At 38.8% G+C, this 24,531-nt stretch overlaps 2 protein-coding genes across 6 annotated transcripts in view; one reads left to right on the top strand and one right to left on the bottom strand.

The window, feature by feature from the left end:
* Positions 1-5,109: 5,109 nt before the first annotated feature.
* HELB (DNA helicase B) lies at positions 5,110-22,111 on the top strand. Its single transcript, XM_050902872.1, has 14 exons — positions 5,110-5,157; positions 5,214-5,343; positions 6,672-7,046; positions 9,532-9,758; positions 11,135-12,007; positions 13,039-13,210; positions 13,996-14,137; positions 15,114-15,244; positions 16,290-16,374; positions 17,855-17,914; positions 18,502-18,706; positions 19,589-19,723; positions 19,974-20,420; positions 20,927-22,111. Exons 1-14 carry the CDS (start codon positions 5,110-5,112, stop codon positions 21,014-21,016), a joined length of 3,120 nt encoding a protein of 1,039 aa, XP_050758829.1. The 3' UTR covers positions 21,017-22,111.
* GRIP1 (glutamate receptor interacting protein 1) overlaps positions 22,067-24,531 on the bottom strand; it is a 234,666-nt gene continuing 232,201 nt past the window's right edge. For all 5 annotated transcript variants that reach the window (XM_050892301.1, XM_050892309.1, XM_050892325.1 and 2 more), the window contains one exon: positions 22,067-23,736. In XM_050892301.1, coding sequence (XP_050748258.1) covers positions 23,500-23,736 — 237 coding nt within the window. In that variant the 3' untranslated portion in view covers positions 22,067-23,499. The remainder of the gene's footprint in view (positions 23,737-24,531) is intronic.

The raw sequence follows: 24,531 nt of genomic DNA, 5'->3' as shown, positions 1-24,531 counted from the left end.
AAAGAACACGATAGGTGGCCTTACACTACACACTGCATTAGGTTCTTAAAGTGTTACTAGCCTGGGCATGTGAAGAGCATGAATGTACACAATAAGGGTTTGATTATATCCAATAATAGTTGAGCATTTTCTATTTGACACAGCAATTCTGGCTTCTGTGTTAAATACCATGTGCCCTGAGGGAACGCTGAAACAGATTCTGTCCTATGTTTCTTACAGACAAAAGAATAAGAGGATGCTGAGACACTGCACAAGCTATGAAACAAGAACCAGTAGTCAAGGCACAAAAAAAGTAATTGCTGAACTTTTTTAAAAAGAGATTTCATTGTAGAGGGCTACATAGAGGACTATATGGGCTATATAGAGGACTACAAGCTTTATGACATTACCAAACATGTTTGTTTCTCTACTTTTTAGAAACAGGTCTTTTTAAGTAGGATTTTTTGACACCTATTTCAAACCATTTGCTCTGCACACTGCATCAAGGCTTTATCAGGTTTTTTGGATAATGAAAAGGTTGTGTTGGTTTTTAGATTCTTCTGAAGCCTTTAATAGGGAGCAGTCCTGTGTTAGAACTTTGAATTAAATGCAAAGAACTTGTCTTGCTTCCTAAAGCTCTGATAATGCCAAGCATGTTTTCCAAGCAGAGCTCAACATTCTTGCTAATGCTATGGTTTATATTGGCAGAGTTCCAAGTCAAATCTCTGTATCTGTCCTGACCAGGAGGATCTATCCTACAACTCTCAAGTTTTCAGAAAGCCCTTCTTCTAAACAATGATTAAGTATGCTGCAATATGAGATTCTTATAACAACTCTCACCTTTTTGGTTTTTCAATGTTTACATATGTCTCAAGCTCTACTAGTTTGATACTTAAAGCCTGTGAGACAGATATATCTCATTCATGGCATGTTTGACATCTTCTGAAATTTGTTGTCTGGGGAAAAAACAATTTCTGTGGAATTATCACTTTCTGCCTTATCTATAGAAATGTCATCCAGCTGTGACGAGATGTCACATGAGAAACTCTGGTAAGTAGCAGTTTTAATTTATCTGCAGTCAATTTACAGCCCCTTTTCACTAGCCACCACCTTCCAAAAGCTTCCGTATGTTGGCACCTGTTTATGGGATCCCTAGATCTCCAAAATCACCATCCTCTAATATTAGGTCATGCTGGTGGTAGCTGACAACTCCTGGGCCTCATGTCGTCTTCCAGGAAGCTCACTACTAGCAGTAAGGATAGCTCACTGTCATTCAGATCCAGCACATGAATTTAGCATCTTGAAAGGCAGCTAGGCTGGCTTGCTGTTGTCCATAATTTCCCTTCCTGAAAAGTACTGCTGTGGAGATGATTCCTCTATGGCACCCTGAAAGACCATAGGGAAAAAACAAAATCCTTCCATCTCAAGAGGAATGAAAGTTTAAACCTCTCTCTGCTACTCCTGCCTCCTGCTGTGCTAGATACATCCCCTAATTTCATGCTCTGAGGGCTTCCAGTTGATGCTCTTGAATGGCAAACTCAGACTTACGGAGTTTGGGAGACAAGAATCTCTGGAATCCCAGCAAAGTATCAGGTAGCAATGAGTATCCAAGCGAAATCTGAGACTGGGGGATCCCCCCTGGTCCTATTCAGACTCAAAGATGGGCTGCTAGTCATCCCTTTAAAGGGGATGTCTGGCGTGGGGCAACACTAAGAAATGTAGCAAGTCTTATTTAATTCTGGAGGCTGGCATTAATATAACCCTTAAGTGTACAAATGGTACCTGCCAGGATGTTCTTAAAATTGTCTTCAGAATAGGATTTCAAATACTCATTTAAAGGATGGAGATTTGTATGTGCATACTTTTTATTAAGTGAAAACTTGCTACTGTGTATCAAGACACAAAGCAGTAAGAGGCAGGACGAATGATCTCTGCTTGTTCATTGTGACTATTTGCTTTTTAGGGCGTTGGATTTTTTTCCCACTGAATGCAGCGATATTGAGTTCAAATTTATAAACAGATTTTTCCCCATGGACAGAAGAGTAATAACTTCTTCAGTATCATGTCAGATTATACTCTAGGAGTCATGAATTATCATGGCAGTGATATTATGGTGCATTAGAAGGTAAAATGATAGGGTTGTCAAAGCGTGTTTTCCTTTTACTGTACATTCTTGGGTTTTGGAGTGGAATTTAAAGTGAGACATGATGGAGAGAAAGTTAGTCCCCAAAGCTGATCTAAGATTTTGAACTATTTTTCAAACTATGATTTAAAACCTTCATGACAGAGTAATTTTTGACTGAATCTCCTGGCCTTGTTCATCTGTTTTTTAATGTTTAACAATCTTTTCTTGCACATATGTGTTGTAAATTTCTAAATCTATACAACTGCTCATTTATTTTTATATTTTTCACTCTTATAATATGACTTTCATGGATGGAATCCTTCTTGTATTAGCGTTAACGATTCTACCATTGACTTAATAAAATCGAAGATTTACTTTAGCTTCTGTCTCTAACTGTATAGGTAGCAGTATTGAGTAAGGGGAGGAAAGAGAACCAAGCAGATGGGAACCTTAAACTTGGCTACACTGTGGAGATGAGCAAATCATTTAGTCCCAAATTTTCAAAAGGATCCTCTAATTCTCAGTGCTTGACCACCTAGCTCTAGAAAACCAATCTTACTTCACCTGAGCAGCAAATAGTCACATTTTTGAAAATCAAGGCTTACCTATTTAAAGCTGGGCATACAGAACGCCATTCATAATCAGGATGCATCTAACCCTCGTTATCTGTTCCTCAGCCTTTACAAAATAGAATATTTCCTTAATTGAATGACAAAGAGGAATGGAAATGTAAGACACTATACAGGAATTCAGCATGTATAGTACGGACTGTAGAAAGACAAGGAAACTCCAGAGTCAGGCTTGCTGAATACGGTATTAAATTTGTATTTTCAGAATAGACTGGGGCACTCAGACACCCAGTTTCACTTACACAAATACACAGTTAAATGTGAAATGATGTTTCATAAGAAAAAAGTATTTTAAAGCACTGACTCAAATGTATCACTGCATAACACCATTAAGCACTTCAGTAAGCTAATGCTTTAAATTTTTTAGATTAACACGAATGTCTCTGTCCCCTCTCCTGTATCCCTTTTATAGGCCATGTGTTTTCAGCCTGCCATATAAAAGAGTTATTTCATTATCTGTGAATTAAGCTGGAGAAAGAATACCATTACTTAAAGTTAACTCACACTAGATCTGAAAACAACTATTTCAAGAGTCTATGTTTGCATGAGACTTGCAGCTAGTTTTAAAAATCATAAAAGTTGTATTTACATGTCGTCTTTTTATAGATATTACTTGACATAGTAATGTAGCTATTCCCAGAAATGGAGAAGTGGCAGAGAACCATGCCAGGACAGAGGGAGAGTCCACGCTCCTGTGTGTGATTGAGCTGAAGGCCCCTCAGTTTTGCAAGAAGGAAGGTGGTGAAGAGAGGGCCATTGTTTGTAGGGTAGTCCTGTGGGTGGACCGCCTCCTGGATCGTGCGTGGAAAGGGATCATGAAACAATGTGAAAAAGGATCGGGTCTCTTTTAGCTTAGACCAAAAGGAAATGTTGTATATTGATCTATTTTATTATAGATCACTTTTTCTAAGCATATGTACAAACAACATTTGCTACTGTTTTGAAGGGTATACCTATGCTGCTGACAGCTTCTCAGAAGCTGGGCAAACTATCTGCTGCTGCGTCTAGACTGGTACATTATATTTAGTATAATATTGGGCCTTTCTACGTTGCACTTTGGTCTGGAGTGCAAAAACACCCAGTTACTTAATTTCAAATGGAAGAATCCATCAGCCTTTGCACCAGCACCTACTGCTTTTGCCTCTCCTTTAACCTGCATGCCAGTACTCTGAAGTGGCAGCAAGACATCCATAGTGGCCTCCAGTTTAGTTAGTGTGACATCAGTCCAAAGCAAAACAAAGGAGAAACTGGAAGAAAATACAGTTAAAAAATTAAAGAGGGGGCAAATGAAAACACAAGAGACAGCAAAATGAATTTTATTTTTTGAAAATAAACCTTATCAAACAAACTCCATTTAATTCTTTGATGAAAACATCTACTAGCTGATATGGGTGAACATGCAGAAATACAACTATGTGACATTTTGTTAAAAAAAACAGAGCTACATAATAACATGGCAAATATTAACCTGTTAACTACCAACCAGTGAAAACCAGTTTAGAACAGATCCTAGAAATACTTGCTTTCATCACTGAATAGCAGGATTTCTGGTGGACTTCTGGAGAGATCAATACTAAACGTGATATGGCTTGGTATTTTCATGGATGAGCTGCAAGAAAACATGAAACTACTGTTTGATAAAGTTTCAGAAAAGGCAAAGATCTGCAGTGTTGAACAAAAGCGAAGACTAAGCAGCTATGTGAACTGCCTGGGTTACCATACAGGGAAGTATGGATGGTTTTAAATGAGGACCTCCTGGAAAACGATTTGCAGTTATACATAGTATTATACGAGACTGGGGGGCAGCTGGGTGAAATATAACAGGATATATTAGAAATCTGATTTTATGATTTGATGGTTTTGTGATTGGGGTCATGTAAAGACACAGGATTATCACCCGATTTATTAAAAAATGCACTGTTTCTGCAGTAGGGTACCAATGCACGAGTACAAATGATGGCGAAGTGAGAGCTGGGGGTCGGGGCTCAGCCCTGCCCACGTCCGGCGCGTGTTTCTTCCACCCCCGAGAGGTCCCACCGCAGTTACCAATTCTGTGCCCCCCCGGTGCACAGGCGCCACTTTTGTGCATTACCCCGTTGCCTCGAGCGCAACTCACGTGCCGGGCTCCAGCCGCCAGTAAGGCCCGCACCTCCAGAGGCAGCACGGCCTCCTCACGCTGCCCCGCCGCCGCCGGGAGGAGAGCGGAGCCGCGGCCACCACCGACACCGCGGCGGACGCCACATAACACCCGCGCCGCTGACGAGGCCGCCTCGCTGCTCCGTCCCGCTCGACGACTCCTTCCGCGCCGGCTTGTGGAAGGGCCGGGCACGTGGGCTGGGCGAGGGATCCTGCGGGAGGGCGCGGGCCAGTGGCGGCATGGCGGCGTCCGGCCGGCAGCGGGAGCCGGTGGTGGAGCTGTGGGGGGTCTGCTGCCTCCGCGGCGGGCTGCTGCTCCGCGGCTGGCGCTGCCGCCTCCGCAGCGGGCGGCAGCGGCGGACTCGGACTCGGAGGCCGAGGAGGAGGTCGAGGAGGAGCCGCACTTGGAGGAGGCTGCCCTCCTGGAGGCTTCCGGGACGAAGCTGGCGGCCGCGCTGCCCCCGCGCCGAGGCGGTGAGGGTCGGCGGGAGCGGAGCGGGGCCGGGCGGCGGGCGGGCAGCCGCCGGTGTCCTCCCGTGCCCGCGGCCTCCCTCGGACGCGGGACGTTGCGTTTGAAAGGAGTGAGCTGTACGCGGCCTCCGTGCCGGGCCCGGCCCTGCGGGAGTGGCGGCGGCGGCGCGCGCGCAAACTGCGCGGGTGGAGCGGCGGCTCTCCCGTGGCTCGCGTGTTTGGTCCTGTGCCTGACAGCCTCCTCGCTGGGGTCGGGGGGCCCTTGTCTGCTAATGTCGAATGTTTTAAAAGTAAATCAAATCGAAACTGGCTCCTTCCCCGGTTACTGAATTCATTACAAGTAAAGGGAAAATGATCCGAAGCAGGATAAATCTTACACAGGTAGTAGAAGGGTAATGTAGTTTGTGCTTTTGTATGGCCACATAAGGAAAACATAAAGTTTTTCCATTCAAGTTAACTTTACACAAAAAATGCATTTTTTTTTTCTTTTATGACGTATAAGAGTGTTGATACTTGACATTAATGATTCCCTACTTTCTATTTAGTACTTAGAAAAGCAGGTGACATTGGAGCAACTTCTGCCTAGCAAGAATATTTTATCTGAAAATTGCTTTAAAAATGGGTAAATTGAGCTAAGTAACAAGAGGAAAATAAATGGACAAGTTGTTCTAGACCCAAGAGCTACTGGTACTCTGGTTTGGTGAGAAAGAGATCCTGCTAAACATAGATGCTCGGTTTGTTCTGGTCGTAGCATTTAGTCCCCAGTCATGGATCAAGGAATGGTGTATTAATTATTGAGAGGGGAAGAGGAGGCAAACCAGGTCATACAAAATGTTAAGAGTTTATTGTATTAATTGCTTATAATTTTGGTGGTTTCAGTTGCAGGAAGTATTTGGTATACAAATGTATCTGAAGAGAATGCAGGCATTGTGATGCAATACTTCGTGGCAAAACTGTTTAAAATTGAATTGCAAACTTGGCTTGGCATTAATGGTGTAATATTAAACCATATGCCAGTGTGTTTAATTGGCTTAATAAATACTCATATGCAAGTTTAATTTTGTAGTTCTGACACTTTTAAGTTTCAGATGCTTTTAAGAAGCAGTTCTGGTGCTTGTTTCTGAGGTTGGTTTTGCTTTCATTTCTAAATAGTACTGGAAAGACTGACATCAGGAAGTTTATGAAAACCCCTGCTTTACTTTTACTGCTGCTGACTTATACAAAAAACAAAAATAAGCTTTGAACAAACGAAACTCTTTTAATCAAACCAAACTTTTAATCTTTATAACTATCAATTAACAATGGTTTTCTTTTTCTTTTTAATGATTCAGTTGTTATACAAGAAGACAACTCCAAAAAGGAGTATGTAGTAGTCGGACGTTTTCCATTAGTTGACCCTTGGTGGAGAGTTAATGTTAAAGCTAAAAAAATGGGGTCGAAGTACTTTGTGCAAGGATATCCATCGTATTTTCTGCGGACTGATATAGAAGAAAACAACCGACAAGTCTTTTCGCTCTTTCTTAAGGAATGTGCTGTTCCCGAGGATTTTAAACAAAAGTTTTTTACTTGGCTTCCTATGGAGTCTATGCTGAGTTTTAGAAATCTTGAAGAAAAACTAAAACAGTTCCAAGTTTCACACTTACAGACAGGGGAGAAACAAAGAGACACCAAGGCTTATGACATCTTTTACTATGTTTCGAAATCATGTAGGTATATCCTGTGCTATTTTGATTGTTTTATAAGCTACTGAGTTCTGTCTCAGATACTGTGTTCAAGCTAACATGTCTTCATATGAAATGTATATTCAAATTAATTTTGAACATGCAAAGATTCTTTTTTTTAAATTTGAGGACAGTGGGATAGCTGACCAATTAAAGATAGGCATACAGTTAGAAACACATAAGGACTTTCCTGAATTCTGTAGGCTTACTAAGTAGAATTGTCTGTGCTAGGGATGCAAAAACACTGGTGCTGGCTTCCTGTAGTTTATTCAGATATAACAAGGCTTATCAAAAAATGGGTTCAGCACTGCTTAGACATGGTGGTATGGCTTTTTAGGAGAAATACGTGCTCAGAAATAGTATAGCTGCTGCTTTGTAGTACAGGGGAACAGCGAATGAGCTCAGTGGAGTCCACATCAGCTGCACTAAATAGGCTCTGTAAGTGTATTTGAATCCTGCCCATCAGCAGATTGGTATGGCTGGGGAGCAGAGTGCGGAAACACTGGAGTGTCCCCACATGGAGATAGTTCAGGACTGCTGAGGATCCTGTTGGTGTGACTACATGAGTGTTAGAGATTGGATCAGGAGCGTGCTTTTGAAGCAAACGTCCCTCTTGTCCCCATTGTGATGCAGTATTGACTGTATTCCTTCTGAATGAAACCTAAAAGATGTTTTCCAGTTGCACACCAAAGGTACTCCAACCCCTAATGGGCATTCAATCTGGGGGACCAGACTATAGCTGGTCTGAAGCAAAACACTGAAATACAGAAAGTCAAGACATCTGAGACATGTCTTCTGCACTAGCTCTCTTGTTTTGCTCCAATGATCTGTTTCCATTATACCGTGTTCCTGATGTGGACACAGGCAGTCCTGGGTTGGTGCTGTACAGAGCTACTTACGTCTCGGTGCCATGGGACTCAGTACTCTGAATTGGAGGAGGTCTTTTAAATTCAGCTGGAGCTGTGCATAAATCTGTACAGACACGTTGGGTCTATCTACTGTTATGTGCAAGCAAACGAAGTCTTCCAGTACCTGGTTTACTGGAGTGTCAGGTCAAAAGCTGGAGGTGACTATTTCGGAGATCAAATCATGTCTTAACAGGAGAGTTCAGAGCTTCTGCTGGACTTGAGCTGACTTTACTCCAAATCACATGTGTAAGGAGAGGAAAATTTTCACAGTCCTATGGATTTTCAGGCTTTTTGTTCTGTTTTTGTAATGGTAGAAAAGTTCTTAACCCCTGTTTACAGACTTTACATCTTTTCATGACCACAAAGGGATGGGAATCGATAGTGGTAGAAACTCAGATCTAGTTTGCTGGGTGAGTTTTAATGGGATATATGGATCACTTTTGATTGAGCCTTGTCCAGTATGTTCATGAATCTTCAGGGGTGAAGATTGCACAGTGTGCCTAGGTATCCTGTTAACTGTTCTTGTAGTTGGTGGATTTTTCCTAATATCTAACTTAAATTATTGTGCTACAAATTAAGCTTTCTCCTTTCTCTGTCATTGGGCAATAGAAACAACAACCCACCCCCCTGTATGTCATGTTGCTACTATTACTATTGTAATTTTTTTTCTGGTTGTCATTAATTGTTACGGGCTTGAGCAGTTTGTTCTTCAAGCCTTCATGATATTTCTGTGTGGAAATAATGTGTGTTGATTCTCCACGTGTAAATTAAGTACTTGCTTTAAAGGGAAAAGGTTTTATCTTTGCCTTTCTGTAGGTAAGACAGTGATAAGAAGAAGTACTTAACTGAGAAAAATTGGTGTTTTAAATTTGGAACCACAAAGTTTCCTTAACACTTAGTTAAAAATTGCACTGTTGTTTTTTTTTCTTGCCAAGAGATAAAACTTCTAAAAGTCTCACTTTCTTCTGAAATTTGCTTCACTTTCTTCTGAAATTTGTTTTTTAAAGCAAGGTATAGAGCAAATCAGTTTCATTATCCCCCTTTTGCAGATCCCAAGACTGATACAAACAGGGAAAGTGATAGCTTAAGTTTGGGGTCATTGAGAAAGCCAGTGGAGAGCACTGTTTTCCTAAGTTCCTCTACTGATCTGATACTGCAAATTTAGAAGCCTCTTTTCTTTTTTTGGATTTTAAACGTTCTTCTGTACGTCTGTATGAAAATTATCTTTAGGTAAGAGGCAGGTGTGGTAAGATCCGAACTGACTTTCTACAAAATGCTATTGAGTATGCGGTTTAAACCAAGTGTATAATACATATTTTCCAAATGAGTACATTTAGTTGCAGTTTTTGTCATCTGTTTACATTATTTTTTCCCAAGGCGGTTCAGGGAAAATAGGCTTTAAAAGAATTGGAAAAGGATTACAAAGAATAAGAAACTGAAAGAAATTTGAGATGTTTTGGATGTAGGGGAGGCAGAAGGATAAAAGCCAGAGTCAGTTTAAATTGCCTTTACAAGTATCTTTGTACATTGCTTAAAACTTTCTTGGTTTATGGTGCATACAGTTGCAGGAAAGGCAGTATTGGTAGCTCTGACTTTTCCAACGATACTGGAGTTCTTGCCGATTCTTCTGCCACGCCATTTTTGTTGTCTGTTGGATATGGTGTCTTGGCAAAGAAAGACTGAAGAAAACAATGGTATGGATGGTGAGGAAGTACATTTTCAAGACAACATGCTAACAAAATTGGATGAGATATTACAGAATGAGCCATGGAAACTTGGATTCAGCAGGGTAAGTAATGTTAAGCAGGGTAAAAAATGTGGTGTTTGTTACATTTGAGCTTCATTAGAATACAGTGCTGTTTCAGTTATGTTCAGTTTATTAACTGGGCATTTGTAGGAGGTAAGCTTAGTTCATTTGGAAGTGAATGATGTATTGGACTCAGTTTTAGCAAAGGGGTTTTTTTTCCAGTTGGTCTATGATAAATTCATCTCAGAAGATTTTAAAAGTGGTTTTGTTACAAGCATTTGTTTAGTCTTTTCTACAAAGAACAGAAAATTAAATACTTGAGGTTATTGGGCCAAAAGTAGGAAAGCTAATTTAAACCCCTCAATTGTCATGTTCAGTTTTATACTGGCAAATGACATTTTCTATTCTTAATACATAGAACGGTATCCGTGCTTTCATAGTAAGGTAGATAAGGTAAGTAAGTAAGGTGAATACTCTGTAAGAGGGCATCTGATCTAGTGGTTCTCCATTTTTATAATGGGATTTGCAGTTGTTGCTTGCCTTCCTGTTTTCCTTTGCTACGCTTGCTTTGCAACTTTGCTGCACCTCACCTTAGCACTCCTGTACCTCAGATGGGAGCTATAGCTTAATAGTTTAGAAATGTGATTAGTTAATCCCTCTGCTTCAGCCCCCCAGTGCTTTTACTGACAGGTGTTCTGACTTGCCTTTAAGACCTCCAATTTCAGAGGTTCAGCGGTCTAGCCAACATATTCCAGTGTTTCACGTCCTTTCCTTTAAAAAGCTTTTCCTGATGTCCAATTTGTCTATTCCTTGATGCAATATAGACTTGTTGTTCTCTTGTTTCTTGTACCAAGGACCTGCATTGTCACTGCAGTTTTTTTATTGCTTGAAGACTCTCTTCAGCTTTTTCTCTTAAGGCTCAGCAAGTCCAGTTCATTTTTCTTTCCCTCAATAGTTCATCTTGTTTGCGCATCTCAGTCTTTCACTATTTTGTGGTAGTCTCTGTAAAGGTTGTGTGTTTCTTGAAGTAGCACGTTCAGAATTGGGTACAGTATTCTGGCTAATGCCTATGCTCTGTTTTTGCAGTTTTTGTGCCTTTACTTGAAATTGTGCTAATTAGGTGTGCATGAGTTCTCCCTAATACCCAATTTCTGCGCCAGGTTTTTGATTTTTGAAGTTTCTGTTTTATACAGAAGGGCGACTCAGAGGAATTATCATTCCATCTTACTTTTAAGTATCTTGCTTTCATATAGCTTGAAAAGCATTATAACTTCATACATTATGAAAAATGCATAAGTTTTTGTAGACTTCCACCCTCTGAATTGCAATTTGTATTTACTAGGAGGAGCGTTATTCAGCAAGAGGCTAACATCTTCTGAAATAAATATATGTTTGCTTTTATTCTTTTTGGGGAGAAGATTACTTATAGGGAACTGAACCTTTCTTACTGTGAGGCAACGTGGGCCGCCTTCTGTCAGTGTGAACATCTCCTCTGGAAGATTCCTGAGTTGCAGAAGAATGCATTAATTCTGTATGATCAACTCAAGAAACAGTGTAGAGAAATGGGACACACTTATGAAGATCAAGATGAATTAGCTGATTTTGTATCTAAAGATATGTCCGTTGAGCATGTTTGGCAATCTCTTGAATTTTTGAAAGATCAGAACGTAGTGATTAGGGAGAAAAAACTAGTGTTTCTGCCTCATCTTTACAAATCTGAAAAAGACATTGCAAGGTATATAGGTGAACTTCTGTCAAACCACTCGTGGCAACTGGATGTTGATGCGAGAAAGATACTTAATGTTTCCCAGACATCAAGAGAAATGGTAGATAACAAAATGAATGTTACCCAGGCTTGTGAAATGGAGCATCTGGAGGAAAATAGTCCGGACAGCCATAACTGTGAAAATCACTTTCCTGAAAAGGAAGTGGGGTCTACATCTGGTACCCAAAGTAAAGCAGAGGTAGACTTAGATCAGGTGATTGCTGTGAAAAAGATTTGTTCTAATCCTGTCACAATCATAAGTGGAAAAGGAGGCTGTGGGAAGAGTACAGTAGTTAGCTGCCTTTTTCGTCACTTAAAGCAGATGGAAAAAGAAGTGGAAGCTGCTTCTAAGGACTTTGAAGAAGACCTGGATGCGTCTGAGGAGTGGAATACCTTTGATCGTCATGGGGAGTCAGAGCATATGTACACAAAAAAATCTTTGAATGTACTATTTACTGCACCTACAGGGAGGGCGGCAAGCCTTTTGAGTGAAAAAACTAAGCTTCCTGCATATACACTCCATCAGGTAAGGAATTTTTTTTTTTTTTTTTTTTTAAATTTAGTTCTGAAAGACCTGTTGGCATTGTCCATTCTTGTTTTGGAAAAAAAGCTTGTTACTGAACTTTCCTTATGAAATGTGTAGCTATTAATGATAATGCTTAGGTACAGCTTGTCAGCATTTGAAAGTCAGTGTTACATTTTGGGGAATCATAAATCAATCATTTGATATATGTTATTTGCTGTAACTTTGGGGGTTTTTTTCTACTTATACACATCTCAAATTTGTGTCTTTCTAGGGCATCTGGTCTTTTTAGCTTCTCAGTTTGTTTTTTTTAATTAAGGCAGAAATACTTTCTAGATGGCAGAGCTGTTTTCTAGTGTCCTGTTGTCTGGCAATCATACTGATACCTGCACATACATGAAGAGATCAGTAGTCTGGGGTTGAATAATGAGATAAATTTTGTTCACACGGTGTTTTCTTAATTACTGTTAAATATTGTGCAAATTTTTTTAGAAAAAAGTGTAAAGCAAACTCTTTGTTAGTAAACTTAGGTCAAGTCTCTCTTGTCCCAGGTAGTGGAAGGTGCCAAGAAGATGTTGGAGGTGTGGAATAACCTGTATAAATCAAAATTGTAATAACGTAAAAAGTACTGTGGGCTTATTTTATCTTTGGGGACTGGATAGTTGCTGGTTCCCCTTCCCCATGCAATGTTGGGGATTTATTAATGTCAGCAAGTTGTAGTAGGAGGTGTTCTGTTACTGAGCAACCTAATGGCTGACCTTATATCCTTTAGGGTCCCTGCAGAAAAAAAAAGGATGCATTTCTGTGCTTTTTTTGTAAGTAAGTGTTGATAATCTCAGATAGAAATGTATTCACCAAGGAGGAAAATAAGACTGAATGGTTGAATCTTCTGAGTCTTTACAGGTTTCAATTCAGAATTTCAGATAATAGCTCTAAATACAACATTAGAAGATACCACACTCTGGCTACTTCTATAAGACAGTTGTTTACAGCTGATTAGTGTCAGAGCTTGATTTATTTTGATTTGTTTCTAGATCATCTATAGTTTTAAATCGTGGAGGCAGAGTGAACATGTACAGCCATGGAAGTTTTCTGCTGTGACGATTCTGATTGTGGATGAAGGAAGTTTGGTGTCTGTACACATTCTTAGTTTAGTTTTAAAACTCTTGTGTGAGCATGCTCAGCTTGCCAAACTTATTATTCTAGGTAAGTGAACAGCAAATTTAGCATCATACAATATTTAATAATACACAATATACAGTGTAAGTATCAGAGCTGCCACTGGTCTCACTGAGTCTCTTAAAAACCCCAGAATGTTCCATTGTTCTGTACTTGGCTATTTCTGCTTATTCATAAGGTCAGATGAGATGGACAGTTTTCCATCTCAGCTGTCGGTATGAAAGTATCAGTATCTCCGTTCTCTGTTTAGCAGTGTTTTGTCTGATTCTGAAAGTATTATAACTTCCATGTGGTAGCTTACTACATCTTGCAACTGGAAAACTTTTCTAATTTCCTTAAAGAAGCTAGTGTTAGCATGTTAATCACATGTTAGAAGGGAGGTTTCATGTCATTCTTAATGCTAGGATCATCTTGTTTTAATTCAAAAAGGAAAACAAAGTGAAAAATCAAAATTGTCTGCTTTCTCAGAGGTTTGCTTTTTGGCATGCCATTTATGGCATTTGTTTTTAAATATGTAACTTTCAAAATGTATTTAATAAGATGTGATCACTATCAGCGTTCATCACGCAGAGTGATTTGCACCTGCTAGTGAAGCATTACTGAGTGAGGAATATGAAAAATTTACACTACAGCTTGATTCCCCAAACAAAATTAGGTTCTTAAAAGTTTTATTTCATGTGAATTGTATTGAGGAAGCATGTTACTATGTAGGGGGTTGATTATTTATTGATTCCAGTGGTTTTTTTTCAAGACAGTTTTTAACAGATGATCTGTTACTGCTTGTCACAAATACTCATCTGCATTCTGTTCAGGTGATACTAGACAGCTACCAAGCATAGACCCAGGAAACATGTTAGCTGATATCTTTGAGGGTCTAAAATCAAGAGGCTTTTCTGTGGAACTGCGAACTAATCACAGAGCTGAATCACAACTAATTGTAGATAACGCATCAAGGTAGGATTTCCTTATGTATGTAAGAAGCATTCTTGTAGTAGGCCTTGTCCTTTACCTGCAAAATAGTAGTGCATCCAGATTTGACTCTGTAGTACTGCTTCTGTTACAGTTTCTTATTCAAAATCAGTAAAACTGGTTTTAAAAACAAACAAACCAACCCCCAAAACAAAAACAACAAAACCCCACACATTTTTCCAGGAGTATATGTATTGGACAAAAAAATGTGTGTGCTGGAACGCTCTTGAATTTTACAGGATGTATTTCACTATCAAATACTCTCAGTTGTTTTCAAATGAGTTGTGCATGCACAAATCACTTTATGCCTTCTGAAATGACTTACAATTGCTTCTCTAAAAAGGAAGTTTTAATGACGTTGCTGGTAAGTGTGACAACAGCTAAAACAGGCTGAATTACACTGAGAGTTTAGATGTTAAGGGCCGTTAAATCATAGTTTATTTTTTTGCTGTATTAATACCTAGAACCTCTAAATGTTTCCAGCATTTGCATTACTTTTGGTCTGGAAACAATCCTGTTTACTGTCAGTGCATGATTTCTTTTTTAAACCTCAAACAACAAAATCTAGGTCCAAGTGCCCAAGACCTTTTGATGTTGATTAGAATTTGAGAATATTCTGAACATTTGCAAGATGTCCAGAACTACTAAGTGTTTTACAAACACTCTTACTTTTTTTTTTTTTGATAACACTTCTGTGTTACTCCAGTCTGCTCTGATGAGAAGAACTGTATAGGTGATACTAAGTATCTACTGCAGTGCTGAAGGGTTTAGAGAATAAATTACCAATTTTTTAATGTGAAATTAAATTTTGCTCAGAAGAAAGAGTTTTTGGTGTATGTAGTGTAGCTGACCAAAAATTTATAAATTGTGAACTTGAGGCTGATGCAGATGATGATACACTGGAATCCTTTAACTGGAAATAATTTTTCTTTTCTGTTTTTCCTCCACTGCTCTGGTCAAGAATCTCTCAGCGGAAGCTTCCTGAATTTGATGAGGTGCTGAAAGTTTCTGGTTGGAATGAGGAAATGACAATGCCAAGCCCGGAGAAGAAATTCATTTTTATTGCTTTGCCTCCTGGCGGGGATTGTGACGGTACGTGTGTACAATCAGTTTGTGATCTTGACTTTCCCTTTAGTAAAGCATAGACTATTTGGCTGGAACTAACATTTTGAAAAGACTTTAGTCTGGTTTTGTTTGTGGTATAAATTTAAACGCTAGATTCATAGGTTACCTTTTGTGTTATGTAAGTGCACACAGCACGACCCGTAAGTGCAAAGGGTACACTGTAGAGCTCCAGCTCACCAGTTATGTTTTGAAATGGGGTTGATACAGCTTCCACCAGTGTAACCAAATGTGATCGTCTTTTTATGTTGTAGCTGGAGCTGTCAAACCTTAAAAGATTAAATTTTTCAGAGGTGAATCATTTAAGTAAACAGCAACTGTAACAGGATGGGGTGTTGGACAGGAATGTGCTCCCAACTCTAGAATCAAGTTAGGAAAATGGAAGCAGAGGGGACACCAGTATTTCTTTAAAAATGTTTTGGGGTCAGGGTTAGGGCCATTGTTTTTGGTTTTTTGACCTTTATTGGGTAAGTGGATTGAGTGGCCTCTACTTTATATGCATCAAAAAGCTTCAAGGGGAATGTGGAAAAAAAATAGTATGAATATTATCACCTTATTTTACTATAGTAACTTACTCAGCAAACAGAATACTAAAAACGGATTTCTTCTGTGAAATCTAAATGTATAGATCTGTGCCTTAAAAATGTTCTATCTTTACCTCTTTAATGTGCTGTATCAAAACTTTATTTTGCATGAAAAATGCTCTATGCAGCTGTTTAACACAGAGAAATAAGAATTTCTCACCTTCCATATCACTCTTGTCTCTCAGATTTTAATAGTGGGATAACTGCATGATACTTTTTGGGGGGAGTATATATGTGGGTGTTTTGTGGTGTGGGGTTTTTTTTGGGGGGGGGTGTTTTTATGTTTTTTTTTTTATTGTTGTTTTAAACAAGTTGAAATGTCATTGAAGCAAGAAATAAGCAAAGGCAATTTCATATTGAATTATGTTTTTCTTTCTTAATTTGTTTGTTCTGCATATTTAATGCCTTACCTTTTATGTCTTCTAAAACAGATTTGCAAACTGCCATAAAGACTTTACTTAAAAAAGGACCAGGATTGCAGGATGCCAAAGAGTCGCAGTTCATTGCTTTCAGAAGGTAATGGAGCATGCAGGCAGACATTGAAAAAATCCTTGCTAGCAGCCACAATCTAAAAATAGCTGAATGTGTTGAGTTGGAGAGACTAGTGGCAATGTCATAAAATTACTAGAGAGAACAACAGGCCAGGTGTCTTTTCCTGTACCTTCCGGTTTCCCCCAGTCTCTCCATGGAGAGTCGCTTCATTTTTCTATAAGCTTAACATTGTTTTGCACCATGATTTCTGCCTTCGCGTTCATGTTCGTCTGTACTGTTTATGTTAAAGAAACAAAGGATGAACATAAGTGGTCAGTTTTTGTAGTAGATTCTCTGAGAGCCTGTGCTCTGGTGTTTGCTAACAGTGCAGTGTTCTTCAGAAGCGAAAGGTGGGGGCTTGACTGCAGGAGGAACCCACAAAATACAAAGAAATGTCCATATTCAAATGTATCCCATCGTGGCAGATGTGAATTCCAGGGTGCGTGATGGAACATGTAATCTACTGTCTATGCATGCTTCTGTCACAGGTGGACATTGACCAAATGCCAGAAGATACTTGCATTGTGACCATGTGACAAGGGCCAGATTTAGTCATATAATCTGATGGGCATTAGTGCTTCTGCTGGGCAGTGGTGAATGCCTACAGTTTGGATATTTGGAAGCACGATACTCGCCATTTCAGAAGGGATGGAGTGTAGGGCTCTAACAACACACTTTGAAGAAAGATTGGAAAGGTTAATTATCACTGATAATGTGAACCGTCACAGCAGCGTGAATAGTACGGATGGCCTCACAGAAACACTGCAGGGATAAGTGTAATGTCCAGTAGTAGTACCAGTAGTCCGTAAACTTACACTTCTGCACAAATGGGTACTTAAGAAAAAACTCTTCCGCTTTTATTTGTGAAGAACCTTTTCTCAGCAATTAAAAAACACCCACTATTTACAGGTTACTCGTGTGCAAATAAGCGATTTATAAGTTTTAGCTAGTTCACCTGTTTGTTGTGAATGCCGAGTAACTCTGAAATCAATTTTATTTCTCCAATCTGCATTCAGGTACAATACTCTTATTAATGATTTCCATATAAGATTCTTCTAGCATATATTTATAGGTACTTAATCTGCATTTAAAAGTTAAAATTCCAGGTCTTTAAAAAGCAAATAAATCTTCTGACTATTTTTAATACATCCACAGACAGAAAATAATATATCCAGGCTTTAGTTTTTCTTTAGTTTTCTTCTTTATCTTAAAAACAAGTCTAGCTAATCTAGGTATGCATCGCAAACATCCTTGCCTCACTTTCTATGGTATTTAGACAAAACTGTTCCTTTACTGCTCTATCTTCTAAACTCTGAATCAGTGATTGTTTTAATTGTTGGTGGAAGATCATAGCTAAAGTGGGCTTTTTCCATTATTTATAAATTAATGCTAATGTGACATTGCATGTAATTGTATGTTTTGTATATCATGATTTTTGTTCATGTTCTTGTTTTGTATGATTTAGGCAAGATTGCGATCTAATAAATGAACTTTGTTGCCTGCACTATTCAAATCATGTAACCAGGTAAGCCAGTGTTTTGCAATTTTTCCTGTGAACAATCTCACTTTGTTTTTGAAAGTGTTACAGCCAGGCCAACAACCTAAAATAAGACTGTAAAACTTTTAACGTTTCATCTAGATCTGGTTATTTATGTTAGAAATCATTTGTATAATAATCTTTCTTTGATGGGTTCTTTAATCTCAACCTGGACTGTGAACAGAGATAGCATAAACTGTTTGCATTTCATTTAAATTGTCATTATGTGAATTCCAAGATTTTGAGTTACTGCTGAATATGTAAAATTGACATAAAAGCAACTTGAAAAAAACCCTCAAGGTTAATTATTTTTTGCCACTGTATGATTTCTAAATAGATTCTGAAATATTTTTGCAGGCAGGATTTTGGTGCTACTCTATATTACTGTTTTTGAACAAAAGGTTTTACGAAAGTTCAAGAAACATCTTTTAAATGTGAGTTGTCTTAACTGTTTTGAACATTATTAAGGTTTTTAATCTGGTCCAAGTATAGAGAGGAGAAGGAGAAGAAATACTGAGAAATGGTAAATGCATACTTTGTAAATACATTTCTCCCTCTGTTTTTCTCTGACCTAGAGACCATAAAAACCGACTTTTATTTCAAATCAATGACAAGATTGCCTGCATGCGGAATACATATCTCAAGGATCTCTTGCCAGACCGTGGTTTCAGAGTGGATCCTAATCTCCATGAACACAAAAGTGGAGAAACAGCCCTCACTACAGAGGCTGCTGAGGAGGGCAAACGACTATGCAACGGAGATATATTTTTCATAACAGGGGTAAGTCCTTGCTGCAAGAACTTGCACAAAAAACCCCAGTGGCAACTGATTCAGTCCTTGTTGAATCCCCAGAACAAAACAATTCACGCTTTATAATTTTAGTCCATAATATATACTTAGTTCTTCTGCGAAACTATCATGTGAAAGGCAAGAAAGAGGCAGACTCACAACAGAGAATTTAAAAAAAAAAAAAAAATCTCTGGGCATTTTTGTAAAATGTGTTTCAGTTGGTCTGCACGTGTCCAGTGTAAATAAATTCTGTAAATACTCAAATGTATTGTAATTGAAATGCATAATGTTTTGGATATAGGTAGAAACATAGTCTTAAGTAAAGAATAAAGCTAATGTTACAGCTTGAGTTCTCCTCTGGCAGAAAACTAAGCTGACCAAAAAAGACAGCAACACAAAACCCTGTGTTTTTCTGCTGGGTTCAGTGAGTTAGTTGAGTTGACTCAGCAGAGGGTCCGGTGAAAGTACCAATATTTGTGCATGGGAAAGGGGGACCGTACAGGGTTGGCGGGAGAGAGAGGCTCTTCTCCGTTTGTGGTAACAAATTGTTAAATGGCCTCGCTGGTATTATTTCACTGTACCCTAGGATAATCTAAATTTTCTGGGGGTTAAAACTGCCTTTCTCAGCATTTTTCTTACTGAACAGAAGGAGTTAGGGTAGGCCCTGTACAGTGAAACTATTTTCCTTTAAGGTGGTCAGTGAAAGATAGCAATCTTTTGGGTTTAGCGTCTTCTGAAACTATTTCACTCAGTTGACATTGCGGCTATTGTAATTGCAGGGAAAGCTAGCATATGGACGTATGCAGATGTATAGACATTGATCAAACTGCTGATACAAGCTTACTGCTGAATGTTCTTGTGCTATTTCTTCAGGATGTAGAAATTGATAAACAGCGCTTATTGACCATCAGCAGCACATATGGCTCCACTTTCACTGTGAAGTATAAGGCACTGAAGAAGCTATGTCACATAAAACATGCATGGGCCAGAACTATTCACACATTTCAGGTAAAAAAAAAAAAAGCTATGAGCTGATAAAACTTTCTCATAGCTTTATCTTCCTAATGCACTGTATTTTCACATGAAAGAATAAGCCATCTTGAAACTAAAATTCCTTGAATGCAGGATAGAAAATACTCTTGAAAGTGTCCCCACTTGTCTCCAACTTCCTTGTTCTTGTAAGCTGTCTTTTTTTTTTTTTTTTTAAACTACTTATTGGAGATCTTAATTTGATAAGGCGTTCTTAAACACCTTTCAGGGTTCTGAGGAAAAAACCGTTGTCTATGTGGTTGGCAATCCTGGCCGTCAGCACTGGCAGCACGTGTACACAGCCGTGACCAGAGGACGCTGCCGTGTCTATGTTATAGCCGAAGAGCAGCACCTCAGGAGAGCAGTCACTAACAGGAACGTGCCCAGAAAAACTCGCTTACAGAGATTTTTGAGAGAGGCAATCGCAGAAGCAAGCAACTGTCCCAAACAAACTTCCTCTCCCCTGATGAAGAGCTGGCAAAGTCAAGAGCTTGAGACTCGGTCTGTTTCAGTAACTCAAGGTGCTCCTGACCCATCTGAACCTCTGACTGACTTGATTAAACAGGAAGGGTCAGCAGTTCTCAATAAAGAAGAGCAGATGGGCAATTTGCAGCAAAATCTGTGTAAAAGACAAATTCCTGCAGAGAATCCTGAGGGTGCTATGAAAATACCCTCTGTAAGTATCGGTCTCCTTACTGAGAAAGTTCAAAACAAACTTTTGCGCACTCTCTCACCACTGCAAGTCACCTGGATACTGTTAGGGTTGTTTTATTATTTATTTAATAATTTTCAGGATGACCGGTAATTGGTGAAGCAGTCAAGTTTGGCAGATGTTTTCCCAGAGCAATATATGACTAATAGGGAAAAATAAGTTACAGTGTCAATAGCAGAAAATTTATACATCGTGTCACTCATTGGAGTGATCTGTTGGCTAGCTTAGCCTGTATTAGCTTAGTCTTTGTGTACAGAAGTTAGTTTTTAGGAGCTGACCTGCTGTGAAAGATCTATAGAACATGTAGTTGTTGATTGTTATACAGTCAAACATGCTTAACAACAGATGCTTTTTTCATTATATCTGATTTCTGAGCTCTCTCATGGGGAATGGGTTTGTTTTTTTGAAGATGTTACTGTATTTTAGTGCTGGTTCAAACTCTGATAACATTTTTTGTTTCGTTGTGACAGGCAACAGTACAGGATTCCCCACTTGGGTCTTCCAGACTTCAGAATCTAACTTTGCAACAACCGACTCCTAGGAAGCTTTTCAAAAGCTAACAAACAATATTAACTGTCCTCGCTATGAGCCCTTCTTGAACCTGTTCCGTTCAAGGTTTTTGGAACAGAGAAGCTGGGTATGCAGATGATTTGCAAAGCCTTTCCTGTATTTGCACGCTCTATGAAGAACAGCTTGTTTTAAAGTGAGCCTTTAATATTTTCAGTGATCTGTTTTCAGTAGGAGATTCCTTGGTGCATCAGTCATCAAAAATCATATCATTCTTTTGTTTTGGTGAAGAATGAACTTACAGGTCTTGGAGGATCCAGACATTCCCTTAAATACATGGGGCTTTCTAGATTTAAAGCCATCCATACCACGATTTATGTTATCTCCTAACACTACAGCATTGATGAGAAGCTGTTAGTGATGTGCCAAAACTGCAGTTTGCTCGAGTCAAAAATAGTTCACAAAGGGGCCACCTTTAGATTTTTCTAATGTGGCAGAATTATGGGCATTAAGCTTTGATGGGTTATGGATTTTAATCTGGTTATGCATAGAACAAGAAAGTTGCAATCAATCAGTGACATCAAAAATTTTTCCCACTTCGTACTTGAAAGAGATGTAGACCTTGCCATCACTGCTTTAGCTAATAGTTACATGCTGATCATGATCTTGGTAAGAAAAGCAGAATTCCAAGTCAGAGTTCAAATAACATTCCACTTACTTTCAACCTTTTTTTCTCTACTATGTGACTTGCTGCATTGTCATTTTTGAGATTAATAAGTTGAATGTTTAATCAAATGTCAGACAAATTGTACTAAAATTTGGACAGCTTCCTTGCTTTTAACAGTTTTTTTTTTTTTTAAACACATATGATAGGAAAAAGTGTATCACAAATATAAACATGGTATTTTTTGCTAAAACTGTGGAAAAAATATAAAGTAGGAAAATGCTATCTATCTCATTTTTAATGTCTTTAAATCACTGTTTATTTCAATTTATACAGTTTTTCCATACAAATATTTGCAACAGTTTGAATTTCAAAAAACATAACATAGACAATAAATATCATGCTATTAAAGTATTAAATTTGTACAAAAATACTTTACAGTTTAATACGTATTTGTTACAAATAAAAATACATATTTAAGTGACTCATGAAGGTTCGTTTTGTTTTTTTGTTTGTTTGTTTTTTCTTTTTTTACATGATTCAGCATTGAATGTCATTCTGACCTTTTCTGGCAGTGCTGAAATAGAAATCGGAGATACTTGTGTGTGCAGGGCAGGTGAGCTTGTTCATGTATTGGAAACAGCAACAGGGATACAGTTAAACAGCCTAAATTGACCAGAAACAACTCTGTAAGGTGACTGCTTAGATATGGAGACTCTACAAATGTACAAATCCAGTATCTTTATATTCACCAATAACAAGAATTACTAATAACAACTTGAATACCGGAAGAAACCAAAGCAGCTGCTGGTGAGCATATAAAGCAACTGGCAGTATTTTATTGCTTGGGGGGGAGAGGGGAGAATTTGTGTAATGTGTTTGTAAAATATATTTACAATTTTAAATTCTAAAAACGTGTTGCAGGGGGTAATGTTTATCATAAAGAAGGCTGAAAACAGCATATTAAATGGGACTTTTGTCCCTTCAAGAAACCGTTTGACTTAAAAAGCTCACGTGTGACAGTACAAGTTTACAGGGTTATGGATCATTAAAGAGCTTTTGTATCAGTCTTCCACTGACATAGTTTAAAAAAAGCCATTTTCTTTTAAAACCTTTCTAATTTGTCTGAACTCATTTCAGTTTTACTCTTGTCAGTAATCCTCCTTCAGAGGTTTTATCCCACTAAAAAAGTCTCTGCTTAAAAATCCCCACAGGTTGCAAGACGTACTATTAAATATTTCATTGCATAGGGAATAACATACGTTCTAACAGAATTTACCAAAGTGGGGGAGTAACGTTCACCGCGTACTGCAGCTTCCTACAAGCATTTTGTTAAAACATCCAAACTGCGCTCTGTCTGAAGAGTGCACCCTTCTTGCCAGCAGAATAAAGGTCCCCAAAATTACAGATCTAGGCATTTAACAAGAAAACCCGGTGCGGCATACCCCTCTTCCTTGTCCATCAGCCCCCACCTTTCTGATAAAATGTTCTTAAAAACTATGTAACCTGGACACCACTGTTAGCAGAGGTTAACTCCGTGCTTTTCCCTCAAACAGCAGCTGCTGATGGAGAGGAACATTTAAATCACGTTTAAAACAGCTCCCCAGTTTCTTATTGGGGAAAAAAAGGCCCTTACGATTTTTCGTACTGTTGCTAATGCTAGATTGTTTAGAACGGAATGACTTGACTTAATGAAGAATTAAACTTTTTCAAAAGTAACCATGAATTAATACAAGCCTTGAGACAGACAGACTGACCTCCTGTGCTTTTTAGTGCTATATAGCATCTGAGCCTCAATCTCAGAGAAATCTTAAAGGGATTTAGCACCATAATTGTCTTTCATGACCAATGTCCCACTAAAATGGTTTTCTGCTATAATGTATTTGTAGGATCCCGTGTCTCTGCATTAGCATTAGCGTGTCCACTCTGCTGAAGGCAGGCATTATTCTGATCGCTCCAGTCCCCACTCGCTGAAGTCTGTTGTTCTGAGCTTCCTTTCTGAGATGCCAGTGGGTTTCTGCTAATCACTAGTTCCAGCTTATTGCCAGATTCTGCGATGAGGGGCACAACCAGACAGCAGTCAAAGTCTCTGGTGCGAACGTGGTTTACCTGAACAATCAGAAGATTGATTTTTGTTCCCGTTTTAGGAAAAAGAAGTGAGATCACAAGAGAAACAGATTTATCCTTGAGACTATGGAACCTTATTTAAATATTCCAGGTAGAGAATCGTCTATGCAAAACTATTTAACCATGGTGTCCGGTCTGAAGACACCAGTTAAGTTTTCTACTCACCCTTGAACAGAACATAGCTAAAGTGGGCATATTTACACTGGTGCCAGGTGTTGGCAGCTGTCACAATGCCCACTCCACAAATGACATTGAACAGCACATAGTTTTCCTGTCTTTCACGGTGTTCATTAATTTAAATGCAACAGATCACATCTAAAATTTCAATTCAGTTCAGGTCTTCCCTGGTTTTAATTAAGATACAAAGTTTTTTATTGGGCTAGTTGACAGAAATTTAGTTTTTCCATCATGGTCCAACTTGGCACTGTGGGAAGCGTGGCGCTCAGTGAGTATTACATTAGTACAACTACGCCAATCAACAACTTGGATTAAGCACAGAAACTATTCTCAAGTCTGTATCAAGAACAGCAAAAATTACAAATCTGCCTGGAAACGCCTTGGGAAATTCCAACTTTCCAGTGAGCATTTGTATGTTTCCTTTGGAGTTCTGAAATACCTAACGTTCTGAAAGAATTTGTTTCTTCAAATATGACTTTACAGAAAAATCTAGCCTTAGTGCCTCTGCATAAAAGCCCAAGTCACCACGAGGTGTTGCCTTTCCTTACCGAGGCTCTAAGCGATTTACATGGCCTGCAGCACAGAGCAATTACGATCATT

Source organism: Gymnogyps californianus, chromosome 1 (genome assembly GCF_018139145.2).
Source record: "Gymnogyps californianus isolate 813 chromosome 1, ASM1813914v2, whole genome shotgun sequence".
Taxonomy (NCBI): domain Eukaryota; kingdom Metazoa; phylum Chordata; class Aves; order Accipitriformes; family Cathartidae; genus Gymnogyps; species Gymnogyps californianus.
This window is presented reverse-complemented; position numbering and strand designations above follow the sequence as displayed.